The 11,257-nt window shown below is 63.3% G+C and overlaps 2 protein-coding genes and 4 non-coding genes across 7 annotated transcripts in view; all 6 read right to left on the reverse strand.

Annotated features, from left to right (window-relative positions):
* Window positions 1-462, reverse strand: part of CD68 (CD68 molecule) — an 8,606-nt gene extending 8,144 nt beyond the window's left edge. For both annotated transcript variants that reach the window (XM_032786461.2, XM_032786460.2), the window contains exon 1: window positions 333-462. In XM_032786461.2, coding sequence (XP_032642352.1) covers window positions 333-375 — 43 coding nt within the window. In that variant the 5' untranslated portion in view covers window positions 376-462. The remainder of the gene's footprint in view (window positions 1-332) is intronic.
* A 2,562-nt stretch (window positions 463-3,024) lies between these two features.
* EIF4A1 (eukaryotic translation initiation factor 4A1) lies at window positions 3,025-10,952 on the reverse strand. Its single transcript, XM_032786459.2, has 11 exons — window positions 10,889-10,952; window positions 9,138-9,186; window positions 8,570-8,702; window positions 8,128-8,267; window positions 7,207-7,375; window positions 6,817-6,926; window positions 5,875-6,018; window positions 5,369-5,506; window positions 4,827-4,916; window positions 4,349-4,428; window positions 3,025-3,996 (listed from the first exon to the last, which is right to left on the reverse strand). Exons 1-11 carry the CDS (start codon window positions 10,909-10,911, stop codon window positions 3,852-3,854), a joined length of 1,221 nt encoding a protein of 406 aa, XP_032642350.1. The 5' UTR covers window positions 10,912-10,952; the 3' UTR covers window positions 3,025-3,851.
* On the reverse strand, window positions 5,164-5,300 carry LOC116828330 (small nucleolar RNA SNORA42/SNORA80 family). The gene has a single exon (XR_004374506.1). It is a non-coding gene; the product is annotated as a small nucleolar RNA SNORA42/SNORA80 family (small nucleolar RNA).
* On the reverse strand, window positions 5,664-5,797 carry LOC116828331 (small nucleolar RNA SNORA42/SNORA80 family). The gene has a single exon (XR_004374507.1). It is a non-coding gene; the product is annotated as a small nucleolar RNA SNORA42/SNORA80 family (small nucleolar RNA).
* Window positions 6,995-7,121, reverse strand: LOC116828333 (small nucleolar RNA SNORD10). The gene has a single exon (XR_004374509.1). It is a non-coding gene; the product is annotated as a small nucleolar RNA SNORD10 (small nucleolar RNA).
* On the reverse strand, window positions 7,457-7,598 carry LOC116828332 (small nucleolar RNA SNORA48). The gene has a single exon (XR_004374508.1). It is a non-coding gene; the product is annotated as a small nucleolar RNA SNORA48 (small nucleolar RNA).
* Window positions 10,953-11,257: the final 305 nt, after the last annotated feature.

An 11,257-nucleotide genomic window follows, 5' to 3' on the forward strand; every position in this document is an offset into this window, starting at 1 on the left:
AGGACTCCGGGGCTCTGGGAGGGGAGTGGGGGCTGGGAGCCAGGACTCCTGGGTTCTCTCCCCAGCTCTGGGAGGGGAGTGGGGGCTGGGAGCCAGGACTTCTGGGTTCTCTCCCCAGCTCTGGGAGGGGAGTGGGGGCTGGTGGATCAGAGCGGGGGGCTGGGAGCCAGGACTCCTGGGTTCTCTCCCCAGCTCTGGGAGAGGAGTGAGGGCTGGTGGTTAGAGTTGGAGGGCTGGGAGCCAGGACTCCTGGGTTCTCTCCCCGGCTCCGGGAGGGGTGGGGGGTGCAGTGAGCCAGCGGGCTGCCACCTGTAGAGAGGAGCGGCACCTACCTGCCAGGCAGAGCAGCAGGGCCAGGGTCCCCAGGGTCCTCATGCTGGATCGTCCGTCCGTCCACGAGTCCGTCCCTTGCTCCGAGTCTCCCTCCCGGCGCGTCCTGCGCTTCACTGATAAACTGAAGGAAACGAAACCAGTTCCCTTTCCAAGGTCGCTCACCCGACTCCAACAACACGCACAGATAACGAGTCCTCGGGGCCAAGATGCGCCCACTTCTGGGGCGGGGCGGCCAGTGACCCAGGGACCCCTCACCTGGCGCCGAGATGCAGCCACCTCTGGGGAGGGGCGGCCAGTGACCCAGGGACCCCTCGTCCAGCGTGAGATGCAATCACTTCTGGGGCGGGGCGGCCAGTTACCCAGGGACCCCTTGCCCGGCGTCAAGATGCAACCACCTCTGGTGCGGGGCGGCCAATTACCCAGAGACCCCTCACCTGGCGCTGAGATGCAGCCACCTCTGGCGAGGGGCGGCCAGTGACCCAGGGACCCCTCACCCGACGCTGAGATGTGCCCACCTCTGGGGCGGGGCGGCCAGTGACCCAGGGACCCCTTGCCCAGCGTGAGATGCAGCCACCTCTGGGGAGGGACGGCTGGTGACACAGATCCTCCTAGGTCGTGGGGCTGGGCTTTATGGCTGGATGGGCCCGTGGGCTGGGCTGGGCTGGGGGTGGCGGGATGCCGTGTATGATGGGTTTGTGGCTGTGACAGACTCCAGCTGCCTCGGCGCACAGGCCGGGGGCAGATGATTCAGGGCTTTCAGTTCCCCATGAGGATCCGTGGACGACGCTGAGTCAGCCCCCAGGAAAGGCCTGTGACCTTCACGTGGTGGAGCTTTAGGGGTGGGGGAGATGGGGTGCGGGTGTGGGGGGGTGAGAGGGATTGTCACGGGGGTGGGGGAGAGGACATGGTGAGTCAGAGTCTGATGTTGGCGCCAGGACTCCTGGGTTCTCTCCCCGGCTCTGGGAGGGGAGTGGGGGCTGGTGGGTCAGAGCGGGGGGCTGGGAGCCAGGACTCCTGGGTTCTCTCCCCAGCTCTGGGAGGGGAGTGGGGGCTGGGGGGACACTTGCTGGCCTTTGCTCTCTTGTGGGAGAAACCAGGTGGTTTTAGATGCAAAGTGCGGGGCAGGAGGTGACCCCACCCCAGAACTGACTGCAACCCCACCCCCTACGCCTTGCACCAGGGCCCCAGCCTGCTCTGCTTCTGTCTCCCATCGGGGGTGCTCTGGAGGGAAGCAACTTACAGGCTACCACCACCAGGGGCAGCCTCCCGGCCACGCTCATCTCCTCTTCAGCCCTGGGGAACTCTCCGCCACTGCATCTCCTGGATAGCCACTTGCCAGCAGATTAAACCTGACCCCAGAGACCTGCGGGACTCCCTGCTGCAAGGGGGGAGAGATTCATTAGGAAGCTCAATTTAACAGGGACAGGTGGTGGTGGTGGGGGGCTAGTAGCCACACTGGGGAGCTGGGGCTAGAACCCAGCCATCCTGCTACAACCCCCGCTGTGGCAACAGTGGAGCAGGAGCCCGGACTCCTGGGTTCTATCAGCACCGTTCCCTTGCGAATTCAGGCTCGGACGCCTGGGTTCACTGGTGGCGAGCTGGGGCCAGGCCCTGTGAACACCTGGGTCTCTGCGTGGGGGCATTGCAACAGTCTCCCACAACAGGAAGCCTGGCTGTTCACCCAAGGGACTCCCTGCCACAGGATTTCACAGCTCTAGCACCAGACTTCTCAAAGTTTGGCACTGGTGACCCCTTTCACGCAGCAAGCCTCTGAGCGCGACCCCCCTCTTATAAATTAAAAAGACTTTTAGAAATTTATCACCATTATAAATGCTGGAGGCAAAGTGGGGTTCAGGATGGAGCCTGACAGCTCCCAACCCAGCCCCACGTAATAACCTCATCTCCCTCTTGGGGGGTCCCAATGCCCCAGTTCAAGTAGCATGGGGGTAACTGAACAGGGTAGTGGAGAATGGGCCCTACTGTATATGGGGCCCTGCCTTCCTCCCCTGCAGTTTGGGGGTACAGACAGCAACCATGTTCCCAGAGCATCAGGACCCCCACTATCACCCCCTATTTTTTTAGCCCCAAAGGGCCAGCTGCCCGAGTCACAGAGGTGTGAACTCCCAGCCCCACAGTGCAGCAGGGGACACTTTGCCAAGAGAGGCTTCGCCATCCTTCCCCCTCTCATCAGTCCAGCAGCAGGGCAAATAGTTGGGATCCCACCACTGACACCAACATCCTCTATTAGCCCCCCTTGCTTTTCCAGTCAGTAGATTGCAAGGCCCTCCTGCAAAAGGTGGTACCAGCTCAATGTCTCAGTGGGGAAACTGAGGCAAGGAGGGAGGCATGCTACATGCCAGGTGGCACTTGAAGGGGAGGGGAAGGGGGTGCACATGAGAAAAAAAACTGGCAGCCCGGGGCAGTAAGAACTACCCCCCATTGGCTCTTAAGGGGAACAGTGTGGTAAGGGATTCCACCCCCTAAGAGGATCAACCATGCAAGACTCTGGGATCCCACTGCTCACACCAATGCCTCTGGGAGAGAGGATCAGCCATGCAAAGGGCTGCAGGAACAGTGAGGACACCCCTCCTCCAGCCAACCGGGATTCAGGGGAGGGGCCGGCCAAACTGCCTTGAGCACCCTGGGGGGGAGGGGCCACCCCCCCTTTACAAACACAACCCAAAGCAGCTGCCATTTTGAAAGAAGATTTTTATTTGGTATGTTCGTTTCCTTTCAATAAATACTATACAAAAAAAGTAAAAAAGTCGCACACAATTTTGTTGGATGGGGGAAAAAAATTGAGTGCAGGGGGGGAGAAATTTCTAGCTTAATGTTTTGGGGGCAACTGATTTGGGGGGCTCCCTCCCCCGACAGCTACCAACCCTGAGGTAGGTCCGACTTGCAAACAGTTCGATTTAGCACCAGGATCAGGGTGGGGTAGCTTAGGGTGGGGGCTTGTTAAGAGATGGCCAGATCGTTGGGGGGCTGGGAGAGCAGGACTCCTGGGTTCTACGCTGGAGCGGGGAGAGAACCTAGCAAATCCCAGGGCACATGTCTGAGCCGATACAGGGGACAGGAGGAGCCAGGATGCCTGGGTCCCACCTGCCCCACCCCCAATTAAAAGGAGGGAAACCCTGGATTCTCTCCCCATCTCGAGCCGATCACAGCCAGGACGCCTGGGTTCTGCGCTAGCTGTCGAGAACCCAGGCGTCCGGGCACACCCTGTTCTAGGAACATGAAGGAAACGGGGGAGAGGGGGGGACCCCACAGGCCAGGACGCCCCGGGAGGCTTTGGCGCCTGGGTCCCCCAGCATGAGACAGCGAGAAGTGGACAGAGACAAGAGAAATGCCACGAAACACTAAAGTGGATTTTTTTTCACCTCCAAAAAGTGACATTTATTCAAAAGAACCAAAAATAAAGAAACCCAAAAAGAGGAAAATAATTAAAAAAAGTGTCCGGAGGCAGCACGTGCGAGCAGCTCGCGGGCGCAGCGCCCGGGGCGCCCACCGGGGGGCGCTCAGATGAGGTCGGCCACGTTCAAGGGCATCTCCTCAATGGAGGTGTTGTAGAAGGTCTCGATGTCGCGCAGGGTGCGCTTGTCCTCTTCTGTCACCATGTTGATGGCCACCCCCTTCCGGCCAAAGCGCCCCCCTCGGCCGATCCTGGGGGGGAGAAGGAGTCAGCGCAGGACGCCTGGGTTCTCTCCCAGCTTGCTGGGGGCCTGGTGGCTAGGATGAGCCTGGGCTGGTGGGTCAGAACAAGGGAGGCTGGGAGCCAGGACCCCTGGGTTCTCTCCCTGGCGCTGGGAGGGCAGTGGGGGGCTGGTGGGTTAGAGCAGGGGGCTGGGAGCTAGGACCCCTGGGTTCTCCCCAGCCCTGGGAGGGCAGTGGGGGGCTGGGAGCCAGGACCCCTGGGTTCTCCCCAGCCCTGGGAGGGCAGTGGGGGGGGCTGGGAGCCAGGACCCCTGGGTTCTCCCCAGCCCTGGGAGGGCAGTGGGGGGCTGCCCCCCGGTACCTGTGGATGTAGTTCTCACGGTTGGTGGGCAGATCGTAGTTGATGACAAGCGACACCTGCTGCACGTCAATGCCACGGGCCTGGGGGAGGAAGAACCAGACATCAGGCCTTAGCCCCCCATGCGTGGGGCAGTGCCCAGGCTGTGGGCTGCTGTTCCGTGGCAGAGGCCCAGGGGTGGGGGCGCCCGCCGCATGGAGCAGCCCCCCCTTGGTGTTCCAAGGAGCTACATTCCGCATACAGCACAGGGGGGCTGGGCGGAGAGGGAATCTCCTTGGGGGGAGCCCCCAGGACACCTGGGTTCATTGACAGCCAAGATGGCCACTTGTCATGTGATGGCAGCCATTTTAAGAGGGGCCGGATCTTTCCGGCTCCCCCCTCACAAGGCAGACCCAACCCCAGACCCCCACATCTGCCCGCAGGGAGTCTCCCCCAAATTAACTCCCCCCAACACCCCGATCCACAGCCCCCCAAGTCTCACCAGCAGGTCAGTGGTGATGAGAACCCGGCTGGAGCCGGAGCGAAATTCCCGCATGATCACGTCCCGCTCCTTTTGGTCCATGTCTCCGTGCTGGGGGGGCAGAAAAGAGGGTTGTCAGGACTGTGGGTTAGTAGCTAACACATACCACCGGAGGGGGGTGGGGGGTGTCTCAGGCTGCACCCCCCCACCCTAGATCTCTGGGGCAGCCGCATCCCAGAGATTCCTGCCCCTTCCAGCAGCCACCAAAGGGGGAAGGGACAGAACCCAGGAGCCCTGGCTCCCCAACTCCCACCCCTGTGCTGAATCTGACAACTGCGGGACCCCCCCCTCAAAAAACAGCTGTGCCCCCCATTTCAGGGACCGGGACCCACACGCACTAGGGCGGCCATGGTTCAGGGGGGCCAACTGCTCTTGCATGGAGTACACTATGGTGGGGCCATGGGGCAGACGCCCACCATAAATCCACAGCCATGCAACCCCCACTCCCCTCCCGGAGCCAGGGAGAGAACCCAGGCGTCCTGGCTCCTCCCTGCCCCCTGTACCATGGCAGAGACGGTGAAGTCCCGAGCGTGCATCTTCTCGGTGAGCCAGTCCACCTTCCGGCGGGTGTTGATGAAGATCACAGCTTGGGTGATGGTCAGGGTCTCGTAGAGATCACAGAGCGTGTCCAGCTTCCACTCCTGGGGGGCAGGGAGGACATGATTAGTGGGGGTGAGGGCTAGGGCTGACAGCAGCCCCCCACCCATGTGGGGATCCCTGGAAAATCAGCCCCCCAACTCCAGCAGGGCCTCCAGACTCCACCGCTGTGGGCAAAGCTCCCCTGCTCCCAAGACAGCACATTGGGCCCCCCATTTCAGGGACCAGGACCCAGAGATATTGGGGGGCCATGGTTCAGGGGGGCTGATTGCTCTTGCATGGGGTACACTATGGAGATGCCATGGAGGGACTCCTCCATAAATCCATGACCATGCAGCTGGGGTGGGAAGAGAACCCAGGAGTCCTGGCTCTCAACCCCCAACACTTCCCCCCACAGATCTCCCCCCCTCACCTCTCTCTCAACATTGATGTAAAACTGCCGGATGCCCTCCAGGGTCAGCTCCTCCTTCTTCACCAGGATGCGGATCGGGTCCCGCATGAACTTCTTGGTCACCTCCAGCACGTCCATGGGCATCGTGGCCGACAGGAGCACCACCTGGGGGGTGGAAGGGGGGGCAGTGAGAGGCGCTGCTGCCAGCCTGCCCCACCCAGAAATCCCCTCTACTCAGAGCTGTAGCATCTCCCCCTGGGTTCTAGACCCCTCTACTGGTGGTTCTAGCTCCCCATTAACTAGCACCTGCCCCTTGGCTTGCAGACCCTTCCACCGGAGGTTCTAGCTCTCCATTAAGTAGCACCTGCCTCCTGGATTCTAGACCCCTCTAGTCTACTGGTGGCTCCAGCTCCCCACTGACGAGCTGCTGCCTCCTGGGTTCTAGACCCCTCTATGGTAGCTGTAGCACCCCACCAACTACCCCCAGATTCTAAATCCCTGCCCTACCCGTCCCACAACTGACTTACCCCTTTGGGTTCTAGACCCTCCCTCTACTGCCAGTTCTAATTCCTTACGGACCAGCCCGGCCTCAGGGTTCAGAGCCCCCCTCAGTTCATTCCACTGCTCCTTGGGCTTAGCCCCCTCACAACAATTCCAGCTCCGTACGGTCTCGTCCTACCCCCTCGGTTCTAGATCCCTGCAGCTGGGTTCAACTCCCCATGGATAGTTGAGCTTCTAGTCCTACCACTTCATCTGGTCTTGCCACTTCCGGAAACACCCTCCTCCTAACAACCTAGACCCCACAGTTAACACCTTCCTCGCCCCCAAGTTCTAGGTTCCCCATCCTCCGCCCCTTGATTATGGAGGTCTCCTCCAGCCAGCCCAAAGCCTGGATGACCCCCTAGTTCTGGATCCAACTCCTCCCAGACACTGGTTCTTGGTCCGCCCAGATTCCAAGCACACCTGGGTGTTCCCGCTCAGCTTCTGGAATATGTCGTAAATCTGATCCTTGAAGCCCCGGCTGAGCATCTCGTCGGCCTCGTCCAGCACGAACATCTTAATGAATTTGGGAGCTGCGGGGAGAGGCGGCTGTTAGCCTGATGGAGGGAGTAGCCAGCCCCCAGGGATCGAGCCAGACTCTGTTCTCAGTCGGATAGTTCTGATCACACCCAGAAGCCCCTGTGCCAAGCCCGGACAGCAGAACGCCTAGCAGGGGGCACCAGGCAGCACTGGGATCAGCTGACACGCATGGGGAATCATCACCGAACAGATACAGGGTGGGCCCCACCGCCATCCCCACCTGCCCAGGGGGCACCTCGAGAGGGGACCGCCCCCTCTCCCCCCAAAACTTACACAGGTATCTCCTGTTCAACATGTCGAAGACACGGCCCGGAGTCCCCACAATGATATGGGGGGCTTCCATCTGCAGCTTCTGCACCTCGGCCCGGACGTTGGTGCCCCCAATACAGGCGTGGCACGAAGCCCCCATGTAGTCCCCGAGGGCCATCACGACCTTCTGGATCTGCAGCAAGGAAGTGAGGGTGAGCGGCCAGAGAGCCAGGCTTTGCCCCAGAGGTGGCTGCATCCCAAGGAGCCCTGACAGCCGTGTGCCCCCCGCATGAACCAGCGACAGCCACCGCCCAGGATACTGTGCTGGGATGAATGGGGGCTCATTTCTCTCTCCCTGCTAGATTTAAGAGCCGCGCCACCAACCAGACGCCTCTTTGCCCAGGTAGCAAGGGAGGAAGCAGGTCTGATGCCAAGTAACCATGTTCTTACACCACTGGGGAGGTTGGGAGCCAGGACGCCTGGGTTCTCTCTCCGGCTCTGGGAGGGGAGTGGGGGCTGGGAGCCAGGACTCCTGGGTTCTCTCCTTGGCTCTGGGAGAGGAGTCGGGGCTGGTGGGTTGGAGCAGGTGGGGCTGGGAGCCAGGACTCCTGGGTTCTCTCCCCAGCTCTGGGAGGGGAGTGGGGGCTGGTGGTCTAGAGCCAGGGGGCTGGGAGCCAGGACTCCTGGGTTCTCTCCCCAGCTCTGGGAGGGGAGTGGGGGCTGGTGGTCAGGGGAGGCTGGGAGCGAGGATGCCTGGGTTCTCTCCCTGACTCTGGGAGGGGAGTGGGGGCTGGTGGTCAGAGCAGAGGGGACTGGGAGCCAGGACTCCTGGGTTCTGTCCCCCTTGATGTCTCAGTTAAGAAAGGAGCTGGGCAGGGAGTTACCGGGCTGAGTCACTGCTTTAAGCGAGGGGGGCGGGGAGCTGCTCTGTCACAGCCAGCTCACCTGCTGGGCCAACTCCCGGGTTGGGGCCAGCACCAAGGCCTGGGTCGCCTTGAGGTCCAGCTCGATCTGCTGGAGGATAGAAATGGCGAAGGTGGCCGTCTTCCCAGTGCCAGACTGAGCTTGTGCAATGACATCGTAACCTGGAGGAAGACAAGACGTCACCCATCACCCGCCCTGCCCCAGAGGTGGCCGCATCTCAGTTCCTGAGAAACCCTGACAGCCGTGTGCCCCCAGCATGAACCAGCCACAACCACCGCCCAGGATCTTGCGCTGGGATGAATGAGGGATCGTCGCTCTCCCCGCTGCTAAATTCAAGAGCCGCGCCACCAACCGGACGCCTCTTTGTCCATTAGCAGGGGAGGGGGAAGAGTCCTGCCGGGGTCACTGCCCCAGAACTCCACCCCGCCGGGATGTATCGCCCCCTCCCCGGGGCCCGACTCACCCTTGATACAAGGAAGAATGGCTCGCTGCTGGATGGCGGAGGGCTTCTCAAACCCATAGGCATAGATTCCCCGCAGCAGGGACTCCGACAGGTTCATGTCGTCAAAGCTGTCAACGATCTCATTCCAGTTGCTCTGAAAAGGGGGGAGACACGGCAGCGGGGGGTGTTAACCCTTTTCATGTGTCCCCTCTGCAGCCCCAAGCCCCTTGAGACTCCTGTCTTGACCCCCCCGCCACCATACAAATCTCTTCTCAGCCTGCCCCCAACAGTAATCCTCTGTGGGTACCCCCACATCTCTAGTGACACCCCATTAGGCCACTCTCCCCTCCCTGCAGGCCCCCTTGTGGATGCCACCTCCTGCCCCCCCAATAAGCCCATCCACCCCCTGCCTTCACCTCAAAGCCCCTGCCACAGCCCACCCCCATTGCTCCCCATACATGCCCCATCCCCCCCTTGAGCCTGTTGAAGCCCCCACACCTCACAGCTGCCATCCCCTCCCCCCCCAAAACCCTGCACAACTCGGCTGCCTGTCCCAGACACCCCACCCCCAGCGCCAGCCCCTGCCCACCTCAATGATGCCATCGGGGTCCATTCCCTCGGGGCCATTGTCTCTAGATCTAGGAAGAGGAGGAGAGAAGCGGGGGGGTTAGACAAGGGTACCGAGAACCAGACACCCCCCTGCCGCGGTCCCTGGCTGTCATTCACCCGCCGGGCTGCCCCCCTCCCCCGTCACCTGCCCACGTGTCCATTTAGAGATGCAATCGGGGCCCCCTGCACCCGTCTCCCCCCTCAGCCTCCCCCTGAGCAGGGCAACCCCCCCCCCAAATTTCCTCTTGTCCTCTGCCTAAACAGCCAGGTGCCCCCCCCAGGCCCGAGCCTTAGGAGGCTTTAGGGCCTCACCTACACTGGGGGGGGGGGCACAACCCATCTTCTATACCTAGCAGCCCCCCCCCACACCCACCCATGCGGGTTCCGCAGCCCCACCCGTCGTCACCCTGCCCCCCCGCGCCCCGTTCCCTCCCCCACTTGCCCCGCTTCCCCTCTCCCCCACTGCCCCCCAACTCCTCGCTTCCCCCATGCCTCTCCCATCCCCCACCTGCCCCCCCAGCCTGGGTCCCCCACACACCTGTCACCCTGCCCCCCGCCCCCTCTCCCCCCCAACTTCCCTCCCCCACTGCCCCCCTTCCCCTCCCCCCACGCTCCACCCACTCCTCCTTCCCCCCTGCCTCTTCCCATCCACCTACTGCCCCCCCAGCCTGATCCCCCAACACCTGTCACCCTGCCCCCCCCCGCCCCCCTTCCCACCCCCCCATCCCCTCTCCCCCAACTCCCCCCTCCCGCGGGAGCATCGCCCTCCCCCCCGGCAGGCGCCGGACGGAAGTGGCCCCCCCCTGGCCTCGCTCCGACCCGCCCCGCCGCCGCCGGGTCCCGCCGGTTCCACGGCTCAGCCTCTCGCCGTCCCTCCCCCCCCCCACCGCGCGGAAGTCCCGCCCCCTCGCCCTGCCCATTGGCGGGCGCGGGCGTGACGTCACGGCGCGGTGCCCGGATGCCGAGCGGCAGGACAATGGAGGCGGCCCGGCGGGGTCGCCCCCCCCCCGGGAAGGAATGGATTCGCCCATTTGCTCCCCTCCCCCCCACAGCTCCGCGGATGGCTCCGCCCAGGAGAAACTAACCCGCATCCCCGCACCCCGGCCGGTGGGTCCATCTTGTGCCCCCCGTAGAACCCCCCTCGGGTATAATGGACTCTTCCACTCCCCCCCCCACCGCAGGCCCAGATGGTTCCGTCCGGAGCCAGACCGCATCCAGGTCTCCCACCGTCACAAAATGGCGTCGCGTCCCCCTCCCTCAGGCGGGGATGGTTCCGTCCATCCCCCTGCTCGGGGGCTCAAACGGCGCCCCCTCCCCCTTACCAGGAATGGTCTCGCCCACCTTTCTCCCCCTTCCCCCCCCGCCGGGCCCGCATGGTTCCGCTCGCGTCCTCTGTAGAGGAAGTTTAAATGGACTCGACCATTCCCCCCTCGAAAAATAAAGGAATGGAATGGCCCATCCAGGACGACACCCCCCCCCCAGCAAAACGGATGGTACCGCCCGTGGAGCGCGTGTCTGTACGTGCGTGTGGGGGGGGGCCCGATTCGCGGCCTAAACGCCTCTTTGCTATAATGGTCTCGCCCAACTCCCCCCCCGCCGCGGGATGGTTCGGCCCATGGAACCCCCCGCGAGCAGGGGGCGGAACGCCGAGGTGGTCGCGCCCACCGCGGTGGGGAGAGCTGGGAAATGGTACGGTCCGGGGAGGCCTAGCCGGGCCGCGCGCGCACTCACCGGCTCTCCAGACTCGCAGACATCCTGGGCAGGATCCTGCCCCCACCTGCCTCGCCCCGTCTTATAACCCCCGGCAGGCCCCGCCCCCGCCCCGCTCCCATTGGCCGCCCGCCCACCGGCCCCGCGCCCATTGGCTCCTTTTCCACAGAGCCCGCCTCCCGGCCCCGCTCCCATTGGCCGCCGGCGCCCGGCTCCCGGCCGGTGACGTCCAAGCCGATTGAAAAGAGGCGTGTGACGTCAGGGAGCCCTGCCACCCCGCCCGTGGGATTGGGCGGCGGCCCCGCCCGCGAGCGAGGTGAGTCAGGCGCCAACACGCCGGGCGGCGATTGGCCGAGGCGTCCGCCCGTCACGGCTCGGCGGGCCAATGGG

This window comes from Chelonoidis abingdonii, chromosome 11, assembly GCF_003597395.2.
Source record: "Chelonoidis abingdonii isolate Lonesome George chromosome 11, CheloAbing_2.0, whole genome shotgun sequence".
Classification (NCBI taxonomy): Eukaryota; Metazoa; Chordata; order Testudines; family Testudinidae; genus Chelonoidis; species Chelonoidis abingdonii.

Coding starts and splice junctions, on each gene's coding strand:
- EIF4A1 (XM_032786459.2), bottom strand. CDS start 10,911: ATGTCTGCGAGTCTGGAGAGCCG. Junction 7,376..8,127: donor CCCGGGAGTTGGCCCAGCAG/GTGAGCTGGCTG, acceptor TCCTTGCTGCAG/ATCCAGAAGGTCGTGATGGC. Junction 3,997..4,348: donor CGTGAGAACTACATCCACAG/GTACCGGGGGGC, acceptor TCTCCCCCCCAG/GATCGGCCGAGGGGGGCGCT.